The following is a 25,742-nucleotide window of genomic DNA, read 5'->3' as shown; positions in this document are numbered from 1 at the left end:
TTCCAGAGGTCCTGAGTTCAATTCCCAGCAACCACATGGTGGCTCACAACCATCTGTAATGAGATCTGGTGCCCTCTTCTGGCCTGAGGGCATACATGGAGGCTGAACACTGTGTATACAATAAATAAATAAATCTTTAAAAAAAATAAAATAAAATAAATAAATAAATAAACTCTCACTTATAATGGGAGACACAGGGAAGACCATTCCATGGTAAGTCAATAAAACCAAGCTGGGCCCCATGTGGGCAATCCCAGGCCCTGCATGGTTCTCTGTCATCCTGAGGACATCTGGGAAATCCAGAGCTGTGTCAGGAAGTCTCGGGGCACCAGTGCCCCAAGAAGGCAGGGTACACCCCACCGAGCTCTGAAAAGGCCAGTTCCCAGGACATGAGTCTAGAACAAAGTGTTCCTCCCCCCCACTCTGTGTGTGTGTGTGTGTGTGTTTCAAAGAGCCCAATCGTAAAGCAAGTCAGTTGGGTAAGGGGTCTTGATGCAGCTGGATACACTCTTTGGAAGTGCTCAAGGGTGACTCAGAGAAGGCCCCTCACCAGCCAGCCAGCCCTCCTGCTTCTGCACCCAGAATTCCCAGAACTCCCTAGGTGTGCCCTCTGAGAACTCAGCACAGGCTTCTCAGCCCTGTGCTCCTGAGGCTCAGAGGCACAGCCTGGAGGGAAGAGAAGAGGCATTTCAGGAGGAGGGATTAGAGCTGTTCATATGAGTGAAGAAGCTTTCACCATGTAGCCCAGGTTGGCCTATGTAGCCCAGGCTGACCTCAGACTTGAGACAATTCTCCTGCTGGAGCTTCCCTAGTACTGGCGTTACAGAGCTCTCCACCGTACTTAGTTAAAAGTGGGAATTCTGTTTTGTTTTTGGATGCTGGGGACTGGACCTAGGGCTTCACGCATGCCAAGTGAGCATCCTACCAGTGAATTCTACCAGTGCACTACATCCCAGGCCATCAGGAAGTTGGCTTTGACGCTTACTTTCCCCAGAGCCTGTCCAGAGTCCCCCACCCCCAGTGGTCTTTCACGCAGTCACACAGTGTCTTTAGGGGGCCCTAGCCTCACTCTTCAGGCCTTACCCAGGCCCAAGGGGAAGCAGAGCAAGCTTAACTGTCCCCATCTGACAGATGAGAACATTCAGGCTCAGAAAGGCAAAGTGACTTTCCCAAGGTCATAATGTGTGGGTGTCAGAGCAAAGAGACTAGTCTGGCTCCCCACCTCCCTACCTGCTCCCATGTAGTCAAGGCTGGCACAGCCCTTCCTACCTCCTGGATACCCCTTCCCTGGCTGACCCTCCCTGGGCTGAAATGGCAAGTAGGTGACCTAAGGTCTTAGTGCAAACCTTAGTGTGTTGGTCTGGCCTTGGGAGCAGACCAAGATGCTGCCCTCAGCATCTCCTCTGAGCTGCCAGTGACTCAACAGATCAGGAGCTGACTCCAGCCACCCGGGACTGAGACATAACCCGCAACAAGGGCTTGCAGTGACAGGCTCTGCGTTCAAGTCCCAGTTCTGCCCCCTACCAGCTGTGTGGCCTTAGCCAAGGCACTTTCTCTCTGTGTGTCTGTTGCCCTCTCTTCAAGATGGCATATCAGTACCCACCTGACTAGGCGATAAGGAAATCAGTGAACCAATGGGCGTAAGACATTCGGCCCTGACAAGGACAGTGCACATGACCGACACCACCGGCAGCTCAGTGGCCGGAAGAATGCTGCTGATCTCTGATTTTCCAAAGTGACAATTTTAGGGATCACGCTACTTCCTGAGTAGATAGCAGGAGCCACCAAGAACAAGGGCCCTGGGGTGTCTTGAAGTCCCTGAAGTCTTGGGGAGCTGGGCCAATCCTGCAGGTTAAGCTGAGTATGGGGGAAGGAGAGAGGGGTCCCTGGGGACACCCTACAGGAAGAGTTTGTGAGCCCCCAGCATGCTGCACCCCTGTGGAAGGCCTACATGACCTCTGTCACAGGTACACAGACTCCACTGTGAGACCTTTCACACAGGGAGCACAGTGAACTGAGAGCCCCTCCCACACCCATGAAAGAGTAGTCAAAGCAAGAGCTAAGCCCAGGTCCAAGACCCAGGGGCCTGAGCCTGAATCCCCTTCCAGATGATGACATCAGGACAGAAAAGACAATCTCCAGCCAGAATGGTGGCTGGCCTCATGTGGACACAGGGACTTCACACAAGCCCTGCCCTGGTTTGGACTCAGCTATGGGCACTGAGCCAGGCTCATCCTGGTCTGGCTGGTCCCTCCAGCGAGCTTGTGGAACAGGCCTTACCACCATGCCCGGCCCAGTTTCAGGGTTTCATGGGGACTGAAACCTAGCAGGTGACAGCACCTGCAGGGTGGGGCAGATCAGAACTGGCCTGCCTGGTTCTAGGAGCTCTGGGGAGGGCTCCAGATAGGGAGGTAGGGGAAGCGGCCAGCATGATGACCCACCCACCCCAGAAACCAAGGGCTGAGGTAGAGTGGAGGCAGGGACTCAGGCTCCCTATGTCCTGAAGTCAAATACGAGAAACTACGTCATCTAACTGACACAGCCAGGAGAACTGAAGCCCAGAGAGGTAGTCACATACTCTTGAGTCACACAGCACACTTTGACAAATGAGGATTGGAGTGCCAGGTCACAGTATGTCACCTAAAGGCTTCCGGTGAATTCTCACTCCCCACACTCTCCAGCAGCCACCCACTTAAGGTTCCTCGGCACCAGGGATGATGTGCATGTAGCCCAGGCTGGACTCAAACTTGTTATGCAGCCAAGAGTGACTGAATTCCTGAGCCTTCTGTCTCCACCTCCCAAGTTCTAGGGTTGAATGCATGAGCTGCCACTCCCATCTAAAAATATGAGTATCATTTTTTTCTTGCAGCACTGAGGATCAAACTTGGGACCTCCCACATGCAAGGAAAACACTGCCAACTGAGCTGCATCCATGGCCCCGCATCGCTGTTTCTTGCATTAACCTTACTTCACCAATGCACTGAGAGGTCAAGTGAGTTCTCTGAGAACACACAGCATATAAACAATATGGGGGGTGAGGTTAAAGGAGGGGGCAGACAAGTGATGTAGGGACCACACTGGAGGGATGGCTCAGCTGATAAAATGCCCAACATGCAACCACAAGGACCTGAGTTTGTATGCCCAGCACCCATAAAAAAGTCCAGGTGGGCTGGAGAGATGGCTCAGTGGTTAAGAGCACTGACTGCTCTTCCAGAGGACCTGGGTTCAATTCCCAGCACCCACATGGCAGCTCACAACTGTCTGAAGATCCAGTTGCAGGGGATCTGACACCTTCACACCAATGCACATAAAATAAAGTTAAATAAACCATAAAAAAAAGTCCAGGCATGGCACCCCAGCTCGCTAACCCCAGTACTGGAGGTGGAGAAGAGCAGGTCCTTGGCACGGAGACAAGCAGGTCCCGAGGGTTTATTGGCTGCCATCGTAACTGATCCAAGGAGCTCCAGGTGAGACCCTTTCCCAAAGCAAACGTGGAAGACACCCATGTCAACTTCTGGCCTCAACACACACTTACAAATACCTATATAGGTATCCAAACACACACATGCAGACACACACACACACATGAACACACACTGTACACACACACACACATATATACATGTATACATACATAAGTGACACAGACTCAGAACAGTCTAACAGGAAATCCAAGTTTGGGAAAATACACTTCACACCACCACAGAAACAGTCAGCCTCTGGGGGTGGATACGGCAGCCTGTGGGTGGCCCCGTCAGGAGGACTGAGGAGGGACCCTGCTTGAGACCAGTGATCAGGCAGGAGTTGGGAGAAAGGATAATGGCAGGCTCCACCATCCAGCAGGCGGGAGTGGGCAGGGCCCATGAGAAGAGCCAGGACCAGGAGGACAGGACCCGGAAGAGGCAGAACCAGGAGAGACAGTGTGACAGCTGATGGCACACCAGTCAGGCTTATCCAGAGAGGCCTCTGAGGGTAACTGTGAGCTGCCTCAGGTCAGACAACAGGCCAGCTCACCTCAGCTCAGCCTGCACCACCTGCCGTCCCCTTCGACTGGGTCACGACCCTCTTACACCAACTATTCCTGTCCCCTCTACTCCTTCCCAGACCAGGAGCCAGTAGGGCTCACAAACCTAAGGCTCTCTCTGCCCTCGGGATAAAGGCGTGGCTCCCCTTACAAGTACCTGAGTATTCTAAAACCTGAACACACACCCCCACACTGCGCTGATGCTTCAGCTCCCTCCTTCCCCAAACCATCGCTTCCTTTGGAAATCCCCAGGATGGGCGGGCGCTCCCCGCTTATCCACGCTAGACTTCTCATAAGCTCCACACCGACCCTAGTGTGTAAGAGAGGTTCGTGCAGAAGCCGGAGCCTCAGAGGCTCCTGAGGATGAAGGAACACATCCAACACAGTCCTTCTTTGTTAGGAAAGTGGATGTCACATGATCTTTCCCTCCCTCTCACTGCAGGTGTCCTGAAGGGACCTTCAGCTGAGTTCACCTCGGAGACCAGGGACTAACATGAAAACCCTCTTCCCATGAGCACAGCTCCACAGCGTGCCTGCTGCGGGCTGGGGACACCATCCAGGGACCATGCTTCATTGGACTCTGCCATCTCACTGAGAACTGACTGAGGACCTATAAGAGCTGTCTGTTAGCCACAGCCAGATGGTTAGGGATCCAGTGCAGTGGTGGAGGGCCTGGGTTCAACCCCCAGCACTTCCAATAAAAGAAGAAGGAGGAGGAAGAGGAGGAGGAAGAGGAGGAGGAGGAGGAGGAGGAGGAGGAGGAGAAGAAGAAGAAGAAGAAGAAGAAGAAGAAGAAGAAGAAGAAGAAGAAGAAGAAGAAGAAGAAGAAGAAGAAGAAGAAGAAGAAGGTGGTTTTATTTAGACACAAGTGGACAGGCACCAGGCTGACTGGGGTCCGATCACTTCTCACATAGGTCACAGGGTCTGACACCAAATCCTGACCTGCCAGAGTCCAGAAGACCTAGGAGCATCACTGCCACTGGAGAAACAGAGGCTGCAAAGTCTGAGACTTGTCCACCGGGCCAGCAGGACCTGGACTCCGAGGACTGTGGCGATGTCCTGAGGATCAGGTGATTTGCTTTGTTAAGCATGAGCCACAGGAGACCTTAAGCTCCTCATCAGCTCTGACACAGCACCTACCCCATGTCCTGACATGCCGCAGCCCATCAGCTGGTAGCAATGAATGGAATCCAAGGCAGAGGTTCTCAGCCATGCTTCCCTGCCCAGCCCCTGCTGTGGCTGTGTCCCACTGACACCAAGTGTATCCCCACTCTTCACTCTCTCCCACGATACGCCCTTTGGCAGAACACCCTTCCTTGACTCCCAGACCCAAATTCTCATTAGCCGTCCTTGCCCTCTCCCCACCACTAAGGCTCTCTGGTTCTCCATTTGCATATAATTATAATAATCAGCGCATGAGGTAATGCATCCCACAGTTGCCCAGAGCCTGCACTGAGGCACTTCTTAAGTACGTCATCAATATTTGTCACATGACTTCATTTAACCCCATCAGGACAAATGTTAAACCAACTCTCTGGATGAGAGCTCCAAGGTTCAGAGTCTGGGTGACCTGTCCAGCATTACACAGGAGAGCGAAACCAGGCATGATGTCACAGACCCCCTGCCACCCCAAATGGCAATGGAGAAATCTTTTTTTTTTTTTTTTTTTTGGTTTTTCGAGACAGGGTTTCTCTCTGGTTTTGGAGCCTGTCCTGGAACTAGCTCTTGTAGACCAGGCTGGTCTCAAACTCACAGAGATCCGCCTTCCTCTGCCTCCCAAGTGCTGGGATTAAAGGCGTGCGCCACCACCACCCGGCAGGCAATGGAGAAATCTAAGACATGATGGGTTCTATTGCTAATAGTCAAGGCTTCAAGACGGCAGCACTGACCTAATCCCACCTGGCCACATTCCCTTGTGAGCAGGCCACTGGGGCTCTGGGAAGGCTGACCTTTGAGCAGGTGGGGAACAGGTCAGGAAATTAGGGAGCAGATCTCTAGGCTCTCTCCACCCTGGTTCCCCAGAACTCAGTTTGGCCTCTGCCCTCTCTCCCTGGTCCGTCAAACAGTCCTGTAACCCCGGAGGGAAAGGTCTTCTAGCTTCAGATGGCAAGAAGGCCACCTGCACAGGGAAGGGTTCTGAAGGCCACCTGCACAGGGAAGGGTTCTGAAGGCCACCTGCACAGGGAAGGGTTCTGAAGGCCCGGGAGGGCTGGGTCTCCTTATCCCGAGACAGGCTGGGAGTAGTCAGCTGGGACTTTTGCACAGAGCTGCCTCGCAAACCTCTCAGTTAGCAAATATTTAACTAGAACTCAGCCACAACAGGTCTGGTGAAGGGTAAATGCTGAGACAGGAGGGCCTGAGGGGTGGAGAGAGTAGCCGGGTGGAGATCTGGGGAAACGTCTGGGGGTGGGAGGAGCACCCGAAAACTCCCTTCGCATCCTCCACTTGAGTCGGGAAAATCAGTTCCCATCTGGACACAAACAGGAGAAACAAAGGCCTTCTCAGCCCTTCCCAGCTCCACCCACCTGCCTGGCATCAGCTCTGTGCACGCAGCCTCCGGCTGGCAGCCCATTCTAGGAGACCAGGACACTGACATCCCTGCGCTTGGGGAGCACACAGAGACAGGGGGCCCAGGACTCCAGCAACATCCCCAACCCAGAGCAGGACAAGCCTGTCTACACCTACTGCAGGCCTGCCATGGGACTGGCATCATGCCCACCCTCCAACAACCTCTCTCTATGTATCTCCAGGGATAGGCTCCAGGAATCTAATGAAGGAGATGGACTGTCAATGAAAAACCACAATAGGGCTGGAGAGATAGCTCAATGGTTAAGAGCACTTGCTGGTTTTGCAGGAGACCTGGGTTTTATTTCCAGCAACTTCATGGTGGCTCACAACTGGCTGTAACTCTAATTCCAGAAGATTGATCACCCTCTTCTGGCCTCCACAGGCATCAGGCATGCATGTGGTATATATACATGCAAACATTCGTGCACATAAAATAAACATAAATCAAATTTTAGCCAAAACAAACAACAACAAAAAACCCTACACTGATGGTTGGCTCAGCAGGTAAAGACACCTAGAGCCAAGCCTCACGACCTCAGTTCAATCCCGGGACCCCACAGGGTAGAAAGAGAGAATAGTTCCCACAAGTTAGCCTCTGACACACACAATTTGTAGAAGCAACCACACTGACTAGGAACCCAGGGAGGGCAAATGACACAGCCTGCAGTGTCCAGGGGAAACCTAGCCCCTGGCCAGGGGAAGCAGGGAGCTGAGTCCAGCGGCCGATGCAGGAAACGCAAGCTGGTCTTCAGACACACAGGAAGCAGGAATCTGTTTGCTCTACCCCTTGTAGGCCAAGGGCTCTCCATGAAACAGCAAGGTGCCCATGCGGCAGGCTCAGGTGACGTTTTCAAACAAGCCCACCCCTCGCTGGCTCTAGCACATGCTTCCTTCTTTCTGAACCTCAGTTTCCCCTGCTGTACATCTGAGAGAGCAGCCCCCACCTCATCAGGTGTCAGAAGATTAAATGAAATAAGTAACTCCGCAAAGGCTTTCAAGCCGGAGTTGACATCACCAATGGCAGCGACCGAAGGGTTGAAAGAAATTCATTTGTCAGCCTGGCACTAACAGTCACACGATGAGTGACAGGAAGGCAGCCTGTCAGTAAACAGCAACTACCCGGTCATTCTACAGAGCAATAAAGAAATGGGAAACTCGGGGCTGGAGAGATGACTTGGCGGCTTAAGAGCACTGGCCGCTATTCTAGAGGACCTGGGTTCAATTCCCAGCACCCACATGACAGCTCACAGCTGTCTGTAACTCCAGTTTTAGGGGATCCGACATCCTCACACAGAATATATACAGGGAAAACACCAGTATATGTTAAATAAATAAATATTTTAGAAAGAAAGGAAGGAAGGAAGAAGAAAAGAAAGAGAGAGAGGAAAGAGAGAGGAAACTTGCTAGGCACAGTGGCACACGTCCTTAGTCCCAGCACTCGGGAGGCAGAAGCAGATGGATCTCTATGAGTTCAAGGCCAGCCTGGTCTAGTGAGTTCCAGGACAATCACAGTTACAGAGAGACCTTGTCAAAAGAAAGAAAGAAAGGAATGAAGGGAGGGAGGGAGAGAGGGAAGAAGGAAGGAACCATGACATGTCTCGGATCTATTTTTCTAGGCCCTGGACACTCAAAGATTTAATTAATCAGAAAGGGAAGTGGATCCGAATGACAGCCGGCAGACCTCACCAGACCGCAGCCTGGTTCCACAGCACTGTGGATGGGGGTGCCACCCCATTCCCCCTGCCCCACCTCACACCCCACACCTCACAACACAGCATCAGCCACCAGACATGCTGGGTTATCACCCCAGAGACAGCACCAGCTGGGAATCCAAGATCCTCAAGAGCTTGATTATCTATCTGTCAGCAGCTCACGCGTGTTCCGGGCTAATTTCTTGTCTGTTTACCTTCCCGTGTCTCTGCAAGTTCCTTCCCATAGGCAGCTGAAAGAAGATGGGAAGGCTCAGGCACAGTCTAGAGGGAGGTACTTGGGTGGCACCATGCCATCGGCAACCACAGAGCTGGAAAATTCCCTGGGAACCAGAATCTGGGCTTGCTGCAGCTGCGGCCTGACCAAGCTGAGGCTGGTTTGCAGGGGACCCGCAGACAGCACACAGGACCTCAGTGAGGGCTCTGACTGCATCCAATGACTAGAACAGGGCAGGTGTCCTGCAGAGAGGACGCTCCTGACCACCAGAGAGAGGCAAGCAGAGGCTGAAGATCCTGTCCCAGACAGGTAAGCAGGAGCAGTATGAACACGGACCACAGACCCAGCTCTGCCACTGACTCAGTATTTCTGAGCCTCAATCTCTTTCCATAAAATGAGCATTGAAAATAGCCCAGCTAGCCAGGAGGTGGTGGTGGACGCCTTTATTCCCAGCACTCAGGAGGCAGAGACAGGTGGATCTCTGTGAGTTCGAGGCCAGCCTGGTCTACAGAGCAAGTGCCAGGACAGGCTCCAAAGCTACTGTCTCCAAAACAAAAAACAAAACAAAACAAAACTTAAAAAAAAGAAAGAAAAGAGCCCAGCCATGCCAGGTGGTGGTGTGCACTCCTTTAACTGCAGCACTCTGGAAGCAGAGGCAGGAGGATCTCTGTGAGTCTGAAGCCATCCTGGTCTACACAGTGATCTCCAGAACAGCCAGGGCTATGTAGAGAGACTCTGCCCCCAAAAAGCACCCCCCCCAAAAAAAAAAACATAATTTAGGGACTGGAGAGATGGTCAGCAGTTCAGAGCACTGTTTGCTCTTGCAGAGGACCGGGGTTCAATTCCCAGCACCCACATGGTGGCTCATAAACATCTGTAACTCCATTTCTAGGGGATCCAATGTATGTCCTTCTGACCTCCTCAGACATCAAGCACACATGGTGTTCATACACACATGCAGGCAAAACACTCACACATAAAATAAATAGTTATAAAAGTAAAAGAAGTCTGCCAGGCATGGTGGCACATGCCTTTGATTCCAGCACTGGGGAGGCAGGGGCAGATGAATGTCTGTGAGTTCAAGACCAGCTTGGTCTATATACTACTGATTTATGAGACAGCCAGAGTTACATAACAGAGACACCCTGTCTCAAAAAGATAAAAAAAATAATTTAAAAAAAGGACTTACCTAAGGTAGATGTGGTGGTGGCAGAACAATTGTAAATACAAGGCCAGCCTGGGCTACATAACAAAACCCTGCCTCAACAGCACCCAATAAGATGTTCCAGGAACACCTGACACCCTGTCTGCCTGATAGGAAGGACCCAATAATGATAATAATTAGAACTGTCATTCTAATAGGAATTAATAAATAGAAGGCACCAGTTACTTCAGCCCAGCTCCAGCAGGGAAGGAACCAAGCCCTTACCATGTATTTGCTGGGTGCCCACGGTGCCCTTAGTGCCCACAGTGCCACTGTCCTTTTACTGAATCCAGGTCAAGCTTCTTCCCAAGCTTCCAGGAAATGCCAGACTCCTCCCTGCCCACCCACCCACCACACACATAGGCGCTGCAAATGTTATCTGCAGCTTCCAGATCCCAAGTCCCGACAGCAGACAGTGTGAAGACAGGACGGAGATGCTGCTCTCTCCAAGCAGGGGAGGGAGACATGGCAACCAGGGGACAAGAAGATGAGCCAAGCTGCTCACGGGCTTGCAGTTAGGCTGACAGAAACAACCCCAGGAGAAAAGACATCTGTATTTTAAGGCTAGCCTGAGCTACGTAACACCCTGTCTCAAAACAAAATGAATAAATAAAACAAACCAAGTGGGGGTTGGTAAGTTGGGGACAGGGCCTCTCAGCACCTTAGGGTGGAACTCAGAATAAGTTTGATTAGGGTTAAGTGGTCCCTTGGGCCTGCCATTGCAGTGGGAAGGGACATTCATGGTCTTCTGTCACAACTGGGAGGGTCTGGGGCATTAAGGGTCTAGCAGGGTGGCCAGCTCCTTCACTGGACACAAAAAGGAGCTGACGTCATGTCATCCAGCAACAGACAGATTGGGGGCTAGAGCCCACAGCCTGGCATCATCTCCTATGCTGCCTGGTGCTGGGGAGACAGTGAACCTGTCCCCACTTACTTCCAGAGACACCCGTCTTCCAAGGCACATGGAATGCTGAGCCTGTCAGCTGAGCATAGCAGTCTCATGAGGTTCCGATGGCGGGGGGGGTGGGGGGTGGTGGAGGTCACACAAATACCTGGAATGGATAAGGAACAGATGGCTGGTCTCAAGCCACAGCGACCTCCTGCCTCAGCCCCCAGTGCTAGGATCATAGTCATGCACCAGCAGCCCCAGTACAACCCAATACAATCGTATTACCATGTGTGTACATGACGTACGTATGTGTACATGATGTGTATGTGAGGAACTCATGTGCCACAGAACAAGTTTGAAGACCAGAGGACAACTCTGTAGAAATTACTTTCTTCTTTCATCTTTTGTTTGTTTTTGTTTGAGACAGGATCTCTGAATGTAGCTCAGGCTGTCCTGTGTGCCATGCGGAACACCTCACATGAACTCACAGGACTACAAGGGGTAGCTAATAACCATGCCCACGTCAGACAGATAAAGTCTCTTTCTAGAATCTTCCTCACTGTTCTCCAGACCCTGCCCTGTCCTTGCAACTTCCCTTTGGCTCTTGTCATACAGAATTGTCCTCCCAACAGGGTCACAGTACCCTTTTTAATTTGATACATTCACTGCTTTAAAAAAAAATCAGGAAAAGAGCTGGGTGTGGTAAAACACACCTTTAATCCGAGCACTTGGGAGGCAGAGGCGGGGGGCGGGGGTTTCAGGGGGGGGGTCTCTGAGTTCAAGGACAACATGGTCTACAGAGTGAGTTCCAGGACAGCTAGGACTACAGAGAAACCCTGTCTGGGGTGGTAGAGGTAGGCGATTACACGTTCCCTTTTCCTGGCTACATATTATACCACTGGATAACACCAATTGCTACAGTGTTTTCCTGGCTACATATTATACCACTGGATAACACCTATTGCTACACTGTTTTCATGGCTACATATTATACCATTGGATAATACCTACTGCTACAGTGTTCCACTCGCCTGTTTCAGTGTCCTGCTGTACCATTTGGTTACATGCTAAGCTAAGTGGCTGCATAGGTTTAACCTAGGCAGGGCTGAATCTCTTTCCTCTAAGCCTGTGGGTGTGTGGACCACCAATCTCTTCAGGCCACCACTTCCTGCCTAGTCTTTAAAAGTCCCGCGGCTTCAGCCACAGCAGCTCACCACTTGGAATCTTTCCTCCTAGGGACACAAGTTCCCAGCTCCCCCAGCACACTGATAGGCCAGCAGCAGGACCCCGGGCACCACACCTCTCTGAGACAGGTACAAGGACTGAAGTCACCAAGCAAGTCAAAGTGCTTGCCTCAGACCTGAACCCACTCAGGGGACCCCAGGCCACCAGGAAATTGTTTCATCTCTGACGGGAGAGCAAATGACAATGATTATCCCATGGGACAGAAGCAAGCTGTCACAGAAAGGTGTCAACATCACAGCAGCCAATTGAACAGGTCTCTGCAATGGCAGGACCTAGGTATTTGGGTTTGGCAGCCACCAGCTTAATGCCAAGCACACAGGGGTCTCTTGGTCTCCACACACTTCTGAACCTATTATATCCCAAGAATGGGGCTGAGAATCCACCTGGCCCCTACTTGACACACTAAGGATTCAACCAAGACCAGAGATTGAGGTCAGGAGCCCAGGAAAGGACCAGCCAGATAAAGAACAAATCCCTGGCCTTAGCCTCCGGAACAAGAACAAAGACCTGAATGCCAGTGAGTCACACTACGGGGAATACACGCAGAGAGGAAGGAAGCCCTGGGTAGTAGATGCACGCACCTTATGTCTGTGGCCTCAGACAAAGCAGACCCAGACCACTCCTTCCAAGAGGACAGAGACAAAGGCCATGGTCTCCAGCATCTGCCTACAGCACCCCAAATCCACACCCACACACACTTGTGCACCCCCCGGCCCTCATGCAAAGAGTTCCAAGGTCCTCTGCCTATTTTTGAAACTTATTTATTTATGTTTTTATTTTATCTGCATGAATTTTTTGCTGATGTATATTGCGCACAGCCGGTACACACCCATGGAAGTCAGATGAGAGCTTTGGTTCCCTTGGATCTGGAATTACGGAGGGTTGTGAGCCACCACATGGGTGCTGGGACTTGAACCCAGGTCCTTTGCAAGAGTAACTAGTGTGCTTAACCACTGAACCATCTCTCCAGTCCCAAGTGGCATCTTTTTATTCTCATACATGGTACTAAGCACCATGGAGTCCATCATCACAGAGCAGTGACTGCCAGCCAGATTCAAAACCTTCGCAACCATTAAGGATTAGTGACATCCTGTCTTAGAGCAAATGAAACAGTTACTGGACTGGCCCAAGGGCCCTTGGCCAGTAGATGGAAGAGCAGGCCGTCACCACCCAAGCCCCTCTTCTACTTGGGGTTTCCATTGTTGTGATACAACACAGCAATCAAAAGGCAAGTTGGGAAGAAAACTTTTGACTTATAATTATTTGCTGTTCATCACCAAAGGAAATCAGGACAGGAACTCAAGAAGGGCAGGATCCTGGAGGCAGGAGTTGATGCAGACACCATGGAGGGGTGCTGCTTACTGGCTTGCTTCCCTTTGCTTGCTCATCCTACTTTCTCATAGAACCCAGGACCACCAGCCCGGGGATGGCACCACCCACCACGGGCTGACCCCTTCCCCATTGATCACTAATTGAGAAAATGCCTTACAGCGGGATCTCAAGGAGGCATTTCCTCAGCGGAGGCTCCTTCCTTCCTCTCTGATGACTCTAGCTTGGTCAAATTGACATAAAACCAGCCAGAACTGCCACTCTCCACCCAGGGAAGCCCAGTGGCGCCAGACCTCAGGTGCTACAAATATCTTAGTAAGGACGGCAGCCAGGGCAGTCGTGTTACCCCCCCCCCCCGATCCCAAGAACAGGGGCTACAAAATGAGACTGAGTCCTGTAATGTCCTTCAGTCTCTATAACATGACTCCAAGGTGCAGAGGAGCCTGGAAGGGTCTGAAGGTGTCAGGACACTGCACTATGGGGAAAACAAAGCTCAGAGGAGGCAGGTGTCAGGCAAGGTTACACATAACTCTGAGTTCGTCTTTTTGCTGATTGGCCTCTGATATACTGAGTTGGCCTCTTAAAAACTCTCCATGTGACTGGGGGCGGGGGAGGATAGCCCCTAACTGCACAGGAAGTCTGCTGGGCCCCATGTGGGGGTGGAGAGGCCCAAGCCAGCAGGGCAAGACCCCAAGCAGCTAGTCTTGGATTCCACAACAGTCTCCACAGGAAAACAGGAAAGCTGAGCTGCGTGTGCAGCCTGCAACAGCCCCGCCTAGAAGGATAAGGGGTCCTGGGTCGCTAAGAAAATAACCCCTTTGCCCACTGCAGAAGCCCCTGCCTCAGGCCAAGACTAAAGGACTAACTTCTGGGGCCCTAGCCAGAGCCACACCAGACACACAAAGGGCCTGCTATGTTCACCTACTGGACTCACACCGTCTCCCCTAAAGAAGGGGAAACTGAGGCCCAGAGACACACAGTGACTGTCTTGAGCAAAGCCTGGAGAGCCGCCCTATAGCCATTCCCAGGGGAGTGGGTCCAGCTTCCCACAAGGAGGGGCAATCTGTCCCCCCTCCCCTTTTCCTGGCAGCCTTAAATACAGGGTGGGGGTGGGAGGAGAGTAGGGCTTTGGCTATTTTTAACCAAATACAACTTTCTGTCTGTGAGTGGACAAGCCCGGGCCGTCCTCAGACACAGGCCGTCTGTGAGCTGCACAGAGTCTGCCTTGCTCAATGAGGACTTGTTTGTTTACTCAGTTTTCAAATTATACCCCTGCAGCCTGACCCAGCCCAGTCACCCTTCCCTGGCTGTGTCTGTGCTGGTCCTTGGCGGGGAAGGCAGTCAGGCGTCCTGTCCAGTTCTGTGGCCTCTGGATTGTGGGCTCTTCCTTTCCACTCTCGGGGCCTCGGTTCACTCAGTGGTGAAATGAAGGACAAAATCAGTTAGATCGATTGGTCTATCCATCCATCCTTCCTTCCACCCTTCCTTCCCTTTGTTCTCTCGCCACAGGGTCTCCTTGCTTGTCCCAGGCTGGCCTTGAACTTGTACTCCTCCTAGCCTTCTGACTTTTAGAGCATTTCGATCGTGCCACCCAAGAGACAGGGGTGTCCAGGCCAGAGGAAGAAAAACTCACCTGCTGCCCAACAGCAACTTTAAGGCCAAGGCAGGGACCCTGGGGGCCAGGCAATTCTAAGTAAACTTGTGGATTCCAAAACTTAAGCTCCTGTCCCATCTCCCACTCTCCCCACACCCTTCACATTCCCAAGAGCTGCCCTAGCTGGGTGGAGACACAGGCCTTTAATCCCAGCAGAGGCAGGCAGGTCTCTGAGTTTAAAGCCAGCCTGGTCTACAAAGGGAGTTCCAGGACAGCCAGGGCTACACAGAAAAACCCTGTCTCAAAAAACAAACACAAACAAACAAACAAAAAAAGAATCACAGCTGGGTGTGGTGGCTCATGCTTTTAATCTCTGCACTCAGGAAGCAAAGGCAGGCACAACTCTGTGATTTAAAAGATAGCCTGGGCCGGGCGGTGGTGGCGCACGCCTTTAATCCCAGCACTCGGGAGGCAGAGGCAGGCGGATCTCTGGGAGTTCAAGGCCAGCCTGGGCTACAAAGGGAGTTCCAGGACAGGTTCCAAAGCTAGAGAAACCCTGTCTCGAAAAACAACAACAAAAAAACAACAACAACAAAAAAAAGAAAGCCTGGTCTACATAGTGAGTTTCAGCTCGGCTAAATAGAAAACGAACACACACACACACACAGAGCACCAGCTATGATGACGCATAACCTGTAGATTTCAGGATTTGGGGAGCTGAGGCAGGAAGGCTGAGGCAGGAATACTGCTGCAAATTAAGGTCAGCCTGGACTATGCGGTGAGACTGTCTCACTTGGGGGATTGCTTACAGAGCACGCACACGGCCTGGAGTTCAGTCCCCAGCACCACATGAAACTAGATGTGTGGAACACATCTGTGACCCCAGCATGAAGGAGGCCAGAGTACAGGAATCAGAAGGTTAGGCTGTCAGCACCATGTCCCTGGCACCTGTCATAGGCCAAAAACTCTATAGAGCCTTTAGATATTCCAAAGGCAAGTAATGGGGTCACTGTTTCCAACTTTTTTGTTTGTTTGTTTGTTTTGTTTTCGAGACAGGGTTTCTCTGTGTAGTAGCCCTGGCTGGCCTCGAACTCACAGAGATCCACCTGCCTCTGCCTTCTGAGTGCTGGGATTAAAGGCGTGCGCCACCACCGCCCAGCCATTCTTCCCTCCTTACTTTCACCTGCAGCTCCGAGGAGGGACCATGACCAAAGCCACACAGCTTTGTCTCTGGCAGAAGCCTTCTGTCGCCCCATCACAAACAGGCACACGGCCTCCTGATGGAGTGTTCAAAGCCAAAGTGCACTTAGGAAAGCATAAACATCCACTGTGTCCATCATGCAACCATAGTGTGCTTGCTGGAACCTTCCTGGCCTGCACAAGAGTTCCACAAAAATCAACCCTTATGTGGCAGATTCAGTCCAGCGTGCAGCTTACCCTGGGGTCTGAGATGGCTTTGAGAACAAGCCCTGCCTCCCTCAGCAGGATCTCTGTGCACTAGACATCCATCCAGCATGCCTATTTCATTCCTTGATTGAAACTGCTGCACTCTCGACACTGGCTTAGTGACCACCCATGAAGAGCAGCAAAGAGAGGAAGGGTCCTGAGTGGGGACAGACAAAAGGAAGGGCCTGCCAAAGTCCCTTGGCACTCAGACTGTGTGGCCTGCTTCCTGTAGAGAGGGAACGTGGGGTTCACACTTTACAAGGCACAATTTAGTCTTCCTCCTGGATGTCTGCACAGACATCCTTCCTCTACTTTCTTTTTCGTTGTTGTTGCCCGGTTTTGTTTGTTTGTTTGTTTGTTTGTTTATTTCAGGACAGGGTTTCTCTGTAGCATTGGAGCCCGTCCTGGAACTAGTTCTTGTAGCCCAGGCTGGCCTCAAACTCAAAGCTCTGCCTGCCTCTGCCCCTCCCGAGTGCTGGGATTAAAAGCGTGCACCGCCACCACCCAGCTTCAGCTTTCTTATTTTGATTTCTGTTTATATCTTATTTATTTTGTGTGTCTGGGGGAGAGGACACACACCACTACACATGTGTGGCGGTCAGGGGACAATGTGCAGCATTGGGTTGCAGGGGTCAGCTAGGTCATCAGGCTTGGTGACAGGCTCCTTTACCTGCTGAGCCATTTCACTGGCTCCCAGCCTTGCATTTCCTTGTGAGAGAGGAAACTTCCTGGGTAGGAGTCCTTCCATGAACTCTATATAGCAGCTGTTGCTGAGACACCAGGAAACCCTGCCACACGGTTTCACTGACCCAACCCCACATGGTGACCCAGTACGGCTGGAATCTGTGAAGCCCACTTCTCAGACTTGGAGTCATCAGGGAGGAGAGCGAGCCTCCCGACATCAGAAGGGTAAAAGTGGGAGGCCATTCTCCATCCAAGAGCGTGCAGGAGCTCTCAAAACTGGTGCACATCAGACGCTCCCCCCACTCGTCACTGTCACCGAGGCCTTGGCCACTCCACCCCACCTGGGTATGGCCATCACCACCCACCCCCATGCTCAGCCCACCACCACAACTGGGTGTCACTTCTACCCGGGAATGAGCCAAGGCTCCCCCAGGTCTGTCAGGGCAAGGCCCCTCCTCGTCAAGGCCAACACTCACATTCCACATTCCCCCACCTTCCGTGCGAGAACACAGCCAGCCAGGAAGCTCCAAGCAAATGACCACTGAGAAAGTTTGATCAACCTGTCCCCAGCACAGGAAGGGCTTTGTAACTGTCTCGGCTTCCTTTTAAATTGAGCACTCTGTCACGGGTTTGTGTGTGTGTGTTTGGGGGTGGAGGCCCTCGAGAATACCAGGGCACATGTGGGGAGGACAATGTCACAGAGTCAGTCTTTCCTTCCACCACAGATCTGGGGATTGTTCGCCGGAGTTGGGTCTGCACAGTGGGCATTTTACCTGCTGGACCACTTACTGGCTATCATGTAACCCAGGCTGGCATCCAATTGGATACGGAGCCTGGGATGATTCTGAACCCTAACCCTCCTGCTCCAATCTCCTGAGTGCTGGGATTACAAGCATACACCATTAAACCCAGATGAAATTCCATGACTATTGACTGAGCAGATAAAGGAAAAATGACCAGGATGTCAGGGGCCAGAGTGCATCACCTGGAGAAGGTCTGAGAGGCATGGACCACTGTTTCCACACAGTATCCCACCTGGTAGGGCCTTGAGAGTCCTGGGAAAGGGTTTTCAAAGGCAGAGAATTCTCAAAAGAGGGTACTGATCTTGAGGTCACAAATGGGGAGACCAATCAGAGAGGCACAACCTCTGGCCAGGATCACACAGCAAATAATCGACAGGACCAGGTTCAGATTCATAAATCTAATTCTGGACACACGGTGTCTTTATCTTCTGTGTCCCAACTCAAGACAGACACAGAGTGGACAACACTGGGGGAACCACAGCCCCACCCCACAGCTCTGCACACAGGCTGAATACCTCAGGGGTCCTGAACCAAAGGCTGGAGTTGCTCAGGCTAGGACATGCCTGCTTCCCGGGACACTGGCTGGCCACACGCGAGGGGGCAGACAAATCAGCCATATCTCCTGAGGTGTCGAGCAGGCCCAGTAAAGTAACAACCAAAAAAGCTATCGTGTGGGATGGACAAACCCAGATGCTGAAAGCCCTTGCCATGTAAACATGAGAGTTCGATTCCCCAGAACCCATGTAAAGGTGGAAGAAGAGAACCACAGAGGCATCCTCTGGTCTCCCACGTGCACCACACACATCACACACACACACAGACAATTAAAAAAAATGTAAAAGCTGGGTGGTGGTGGCGCACATCTTTGATCCCAGCGCTCAGGAGGCAGAGGCAAGTGTGTCTCTGAGTTTGAATGCAAACTGATTTAGAGAGTGAGTTTCAGGACAGGCAGGGCGACAACAGGAAACCCCGTCTCAAAAAACCAAAAACCAAACAAAAAAAAATAAATTTAAGCTACCAATCAAGCTGAGGGCATAGCTCAGTCAGCGCTTGCTGAGCATGCATCAGGACCTGCAAACAGCACAGCACCGCACACACAGGACACGGTGTCATAGAACTGCAATGCCAGCACGTGGTGGAGGTGAGAGGACCAGGAGTCCACGGGCTACAGAGCAAGTTCAAGGGCAACTTCAGATACGTGAGACCTTGTCTCAAAACAAAATAGCTGTCATTCACTCATTGCCACCCTACACTGCACTATCCACAGATTACCATGCTGCTCTATGATGGCAAAACAACCTCCATCTTTTACAGAGACCCCTGAGGCCCAGGGACACCAATTCATCTAGAGACAGAGCCCAAGCCCCACACACACTGTGGCAGCCGACCCACGGTCCCTTCATCACGGGTTGGAGTCAGCACATTTCCTCAAGGGACCAGGTCCCAAGTGGGCAGGGCACCACACAGGCAGCACTTCCGGTTCTCCCAGTTTCACCATCAAGCCTCCTCGGTGACTCAGGCCCTGAAACTCCACCTAGAGAGGAGCGTGGCTCTGCTCCCCACTCGGGCTTCAGAAAGTCCTTCTTCCCCAGGCAGGGAAGTGGGTGGGGGTGGGGCCGGGGAGGAAAAGGCAGTGCAGGAATCTGTAACCGCAGGATGATGCTTCTGCGACCGACCGTGTGTAGTGAGTGAGTCAAGAGCTCTGCCTGGGGAGGGGGTAGGGCAGACTGTGAGTCTCAGACTGAGTAATGCCTCCGCCATGGTGGGATATAGCCGGGCAGCCTCCCAGAGCCTCTGGCCCAAGCCGCACAGTCTCCCTCCTCTCCCTCCTGCCAGGCCCCTATCTGTGTCTCTCTGGGGCCCTTCCCACACTGTCCCCCTGAGAATCATAGCTATGCAGTCACAGTGGGGATTTCGTCACTAAGACCTTGCTCTCGCTGCTTCCTGCCTTCCATGGAGGTAATTCTGAGAGGTGATCCAGGCAGAGGACGGCATGGCACAGAGTAAGTGCTCAGTTAAAAGAGTTGGGCTGGGCTGTGGCTCAGTTGGTAGAGCTCTTGCCTAACACACATGAGGCCCTGGGTTTGATTCCCGCCTAAAATCTTAACACTCAAGAGGTATAAGGTCATCATCAGCTACCCAGTGAGTTTGAGGACAGCTCGGATTATAAAAGGCTGTGTCTAAATAAATAAATAAAACTATTTTAGCATTCACAGCCTGAGAACCGCCCCTCCCTTCTCTATCACCCGCCATTCTCAGACAGGAAATAGACCAGCCCCTGTGGGCAGCAGGCCAGGGGAGCAGTTACTGGGGCCACATACCCAGAGGCCACAGACTTCAGTCCATGCTAACAACTCATGGGCAGTCCCTTCAAATGCACTAGCATCTAACAGATGCTCAGAGAGGTCCCCTGGGCTCCCAGGAGGGATCCTTCCTGGAAGTGTCCAGATGAATAAAAGAGGCAGGGTAGGGGTAGAGTATGCAGGATGAATCTGGCTTCAGCAGGGCGGCCAAGCACAGCCAGGGAGGAATCAGGCATAGGAGATTGCGCTAAGAACCAACAGGGCAGGAACAACCCAAAGGCAACACTGAGAGAACGGCTAAGAAACGCCTCACCTTGAAAGATGTGCAGACTGTGGAAAAGATGTTTATTGCAAATGGTTTAGAGAAAGAGGCAAGACACACAGTGTTGAGTCACAGTCCCAGCAACCTACCACCATGATTGGGCAGGCGGGAAACGCTACAAAAGGACGACGTGGTCAGGCAGGGTGGGTGAGCCGCCCTTCTTGTCTTTCAGCCTCATTCCTTAGGCGGCAGGAGGCAGGGAGGGCGGGCTATGGCCCAGTTTGGGATTAGAAAGGTCTCTTTTGGCAGCCTGTGTGGGAAGGCCTGGAGGGTGAGGTGGGAGGCCCCCAAGAGGCCAGAGCACAGGCTAACGGGTGGGAGAGGACCAAATAGAAGACTAGAGGAGGCTGGGGGGAGGGGAGAGCAGGAAAGCCAACAAAAGCACATTATGTAAGACTCACCACAAGAGATAGCAGAGTGCCCAGACAGCTTCACCCACAGAGGCTGACCCAGGCCTGGATCAAGCATCCGGCGGCCTGCAAAGTCTCTGGGCAAAGCCCCCATGACAATTAGGCAGCAGGGAGGGGGGAGGTTGTAGGGAACACCTACAACCTTCACTCCTGCACCTGGAGCCACTTTTACAAGTGGAGAGGTAGAGGCGTGGGGGTTGCTAAGATCAATCTGCAAACAGATATTATTTGCTTTTCTTGACAAAGAAACATGATCCCTTTTTCATAACCGGTTATCACAAAGGGCGATAACCCAGTAATAAAGTAGGTCTTGGCAGAATGATATGAAATGTTTGTCACCTTCCAAAGGCTAAGCATGGATGTATTCATATTCCCCAGAAGTTCTCCTTCATGCCTCTGATACCAGCTCCTAGCGCAAGCTATATATAGGATGTTTAAGCAGCACAATGTATACTACAAGATGCCAGTAAAAACCCAAGCAGCTGTTACCAGGGCCATGGACAAATAACACTGCCCCAGGCACAGAATGGCACTTTGAGGGAAAGGAAAAAAACAGCTATCGGAGTGAGCCAATAGGGAAGAGGTGACCAGACAAATGATTTCTTCTGCGGAGCGATGGCCAAGAAAGAAAGATGGAAGATCTGGTTTTTATACGTCCCCTCCTAAAGTGTCCAGATGCACACTGCTTTGGCAATTTGGCAAAGGCTGCCTAGGGTTGAGAGAACAGGGAGGGTGGGGTGTGGTGGCTACTGATGGGTTCAGGGTGTATTTCCAGCAGGCTGAAATGTCCCCCAGATTACCTGTGGAGATAGTTGCTCACTTCAGTCAATACAGTAAAAAACATTCTCTGTGGGTAGACGGTACAGAGTGTGGAACTGGGTCTCAGCAAAGTGTGATTTTTAAAAAAAAGAATTAGCCAGGAGCAGGGAGAGCAGGGCAGGTGGGTGGAACACGCAGGAGCACAAGTGCTGACACAGTTTGCCCTCTGTGGGGCAAGACTTGCACCTTTACTGAGCGGTGACCCACAATGGTGGAACCCCTGAGGATGTCCTGGAGAAGGGAGATTTCCCCCATGGCAGCCAGCGCCAGCTCTCCCCCTGCAGGTAGCAGCTCAGGGGCCGGTCCCCAGCCCTCACTCGCAGCGTCCTGGTTTCTGCATGAAATCCCTCAAAGGGCTCAGAACACGTTTGAGAGTCCTGTCGTCTATCTCGTGGAAAGGATGGTCTGATATAGCTCGGTCATTTGTCTATCTTCTGGTTCCTTCTGCACACTCTGCTGCCACTGTACCTGTCGCTAATCTCTCAACCCGCACCACACAGACCACGTCCACCACACAGAGCCGCCACAGTGCAAGAAGCCAGGAATCGAGGCTTCTGAAAAACTGGTTTCTCCTCAGATCCAGGGAACTGGCCAATCTGACTTCAGAGACAGGACAAACCTCACCCACCCCTTTGAACATCAACATTAGAGGGAATCTAATCACAGAAACCCCAGAACAATCTCACTAATATGATGTTTGCTGAGTGCTTCTGCCCAAGTACTAGGTTGGGTAGCACCTTATCTGTGCTGAGCCACTAGATCCTCCCAGCAGCACCTAGCTACCATTGTCATTCCCATCTCACTGATAAGGACACTGAGATTCAATCCTCAGTAAATGGGAGGGCAGGTGTGTGCGGTGGCACAGACCTGTAATCCCAGATAGTCAGGACTTGAGAAACAAAAGGAGCTTAGATTCAAGTCCTGCCTGGGCTACAAACTGAGTTCAAGGCAGCCTGGGCAACTTAGTAAAACTGTCTCAAAATAGCAATAATAAAGGCTTGAGAAACACCTCAGCGGTGGAGGAGGGCTTACAAAGAAAAGAGAGAGGGCTGGAGAGATGGCTCACTGGTTAAGAACATTGTTCTTGCAGGATGTGGGCTTGATTCCCAGCACCCCCATGGCAGCTAACCACCATTTCTAACTCCAGCTCCAGGGGGTCTGATGCCGGTCCTTCTCAGAGCAAGACCACATTCAGTGCACAGACATACATGGGAGCAAAACACTCATACACTGACCGAAAGTCAGTCAGCTAACACTTGTGCAGTCTGAGTCGGGACTTAAAGTTGTTCCAGTCAGATCTGTAGGGAATTTTAGTCCCTCATAACTAGAAGGGACTTCAGCCACCCGGTACCACACCCCATTCTGTTCATATCCAGGGAAAATAAGCAGCCCCTAGGTGACAATGGTTCCCTAGCTCTCAGGCCCGTTCCACACCAAGTGCACAAACCACCCTGCTACCAGCATTGCCAGCACTGGGCAGGAACAAGCCTCTGCTTGCCAGAGGCTTTGAAATCGCAGGATAAAAGGTGCCGGGGCAGCAAAACAGCACCCTGGGTAAGAGCACGCCTGACCTTTGCCAGGACTTGCAGGCTGGCATTCACCTGCTCACCTGCTAGGGGAGGGGACAAGGCTGCCAGCCAAGCCGCAGCACCCTGACAGGCCTGGGAGCTTGAGGGCCCTGTGGGAAGGGGTGTTCCCACAGCTGACACTTCAGCAGGTAGGGAGGGCTCTGGAATGTCAATCATCTGCTATGGACTCCTCTAGTACCTGCTGGGTGGGGTGAGGAGAGTGAATGGGTGGCTGGAGATGCCAAAAACACGACCCCATTTCCCTCCAACAGGTTCTAAGGAAGTTCTTCTCTCTGTTGGGCTGCCTTCTTACAGTCCCCCACCAGACACTTCAGGACCCTCCCCCCTCCAGGTGAGCTTGCCATGGAATCTAAGGCATCTAAGGGGGTTATTAATAGCACTTAAGTGTTAGGAGGAGAGGCAAGCAGGCTGAGTGGGCACAACCCTCTTTTCCTCAGCCTGTATCCACAAAACAAACTCAGCCCTCTCCAGAGGAGGCCACTTTACCATCCCTGGCTCAGGATCCACTCTGGGAATTGGCCAGTAGGGCAGAGGTGGATTCTCAGCCCACGACTTGGGAAGGTGGGAGCTCTGGGTGTGGGGAAAGGAAAAAACCCACTGAAGTAGGGCACACCCCACCCATGCTTGCTGAGAGCCCTGAGAGGAGGCCCTGAATGGAGGGACTGTTACAGAACCCCAGGAGGTTGCCACCAACAGGGAAGGGACAGGAAGGCTCCGCCCGGCCCTTCCTGAGCCCAGACCTAGTCCTACAAGGAGGCCTTCCAGGACTTAACCCCCAACTGTTCAGAGGTGAGAAATGATCTGATTTGTTCTAAGTCACCATGTCTGTGCCCAACTTCAGGGCTAGCACAAAGGGAAGCTCAGGCCACCAGCTCAGGCCCAGTCACTGGGCAGTCCTTCTCTGGCCCCTCTTTGTACCCTGTTAGGGTAGATAGAGGGAGGTGGGGGAGAGTAAGGGGCACCTGTCATTGTTCTCAAAGGGTCCCTGCTTTCAAGAGAATGTGGGGTAGGCACTCAGCAGGACATCAAGACCACGTAAGGGACGCCACAGTACAGGGAGACAAGATCAGGGGATCTTTTCTTCTTCTTGTTCTCCAAGAACCCCAACTGGCTCGCACCCCACCTCTCAGTGCCTGCTCTATGCCCTGTACTAAGCAACACCAACCTCTTTCAAAGATAACACCGAGGCTCTAGGGCATTAAGAGACCGGTTCAAGATCACACACCTAAGCAAAAAGCTGAAATTACATTCAGGACTGCCTGGCCTGACCTGCCCGTGTTGTCAGTCCAAACTGAGTTTGGGGACAGCCTAAGATTCTCACCCCGTTTCCCATTCTCCACAATCAACCCAAGATGCTGAACTCCTCCTCCACAGACTTGGGAGAAGCAACTCCTTGAGAAGTGTTCACCATGCCGTGACAGGTGGAGCGCAAGGCTAGCTGAAGGACCGCACTGGGAGGCTGGACACTGACCCTGAAGGAGCCAGCTCTGGCCATGACCAGCCGCCCCTCTAAGCTGTAGTGCCAGCACTCTGCTGAATTGGAGCCAACTCAAAGGCCAGGGACCTGGCCCTTCTAAGGCACGCCATCTCTCCTTAGCCCCACTCTCCACGTGAGGTCCCAGGCCTTCCAAGGGCCCATCCCCCTGGAAGCTTCAGCCACGTGTACGGGGACTGAAGCCAGGGAGAGGTGGGACAGGTCGGCTGCGCGGGGAAGTCAGGAAGCTCTGACTAAGTGTGGCAGAGTCCGGAGTAGTGAGTGGGTAGGCTTGGAACGTTGCTGGGAAGATGAGGATGCGACCCCGCGGTCACGCGATCTACGGTATAGGTGCAGGGTTCTGGCCTGACGGGGCTCCGAGAGGAGCAAGTTCCAGCAGAGAAATGGGGTCTCAGGCTCTTCAAAGTGGGAAGGGAACACATATTAAGGCCTGGAAGGGCCGCCCAAGCTGAGAGAGAACAAGATCGGAGGAAGGGCAAGGGTCTGACCGGCTATGCCCCGCCCCGGGCCTTGACTCTCCGGGACCCCCTCCCCGACCCAGCGAAGGCGGAGGCGTGGCCCGGGGTGCCCCGCGGAGCCCGAGGCCGGCGTGACGCTGAGCGGTCCTCACCTGCGATGTGCTGGCGTCGCGCGTCATCCAGGTGTGTGGACAGCACGTCTCCCATGGCGAGGAGAAGCCGCGGCCGGATCCGCCCCTGCTACTCAGACGGACGCCGCTGGCGCCATGGAGTCCGCAGGCCCCACTCCCGCCGCCCCGCAGCCCCGCAGCCCCGCAGCCCCGCAGCCGTCTGGGCTCCGCTCCACTCCCACCAGGATCTCAGCCGCGTCCCGCCTGCCCACCCGCCGCCGTAGCCTCTCCAGCCGGCGCCCAGGCCCCGTTGCCCGCCCCGCCCCGCCCCGCCAGGACAGACCACGCCCCCGACAGAGCCACGCCCTCCCCTCCAGTCCAGGGAGGGCGGGGTCCTCGAGACAGCGGGGAGACTTAGACAAAGAGAAGATCCCCGGAAGGGAGACCCGGGACAGACGCGCCGGGTGTGCGCCAAATTCAGATAGCAGAGAAGAAAAGGCTGGTGGGGGCATCGCAGAAAACTG

At 52.7% G+C, this 25,742-nt stretch overlaps 1 protein-coding gene across 1 annotated transcript in view; it reads right to left on the bottom strand.

Annotated features, from left to right (window-relative positions):
- The window catches only part of Niban2 (niban apoptosis regulator 2), a 50,563-nt gene extending 25,074 nt beyond the window's left edge, over positions 1 to 25,489 (bottom strand). The window contains exon 1 of the mRNA XM_057755784.1: positions 25,261 to 25,489. Coding sequence (XP_057611767.1) covers positions 25,261 to 25,315 — 55 coding nt within the window. The 5' untranslated portion in view covers positions 25,316 to 25,489. The remainder of the gene's footprint in view (positions 1 to 25,260) is intronic.
- Positions 25,490 to 25,742: the final 253 nt, after the last annotated feature.

Source organism: Chionomys nivalis, chromosome 22, assembly GCF_950005125.1.
Source record: "Chionomys nivalis chromosome 22, mChiNiv1.1, whole genome shotgun sequence".
In the NCBI taxonomy this organism is placed as follows: domain Eukaryota; kingdom Metazoa; phylum Chordata; class Mammalia; order Rodentia; family Cricetidae; genus Chionomys; species Chionomys nivalis.
The sequence above is the reverse complement of the archived record's forward strand: the minus strand, read 5'-3'. Positions and strand labels throughout refer to the sequence as shown.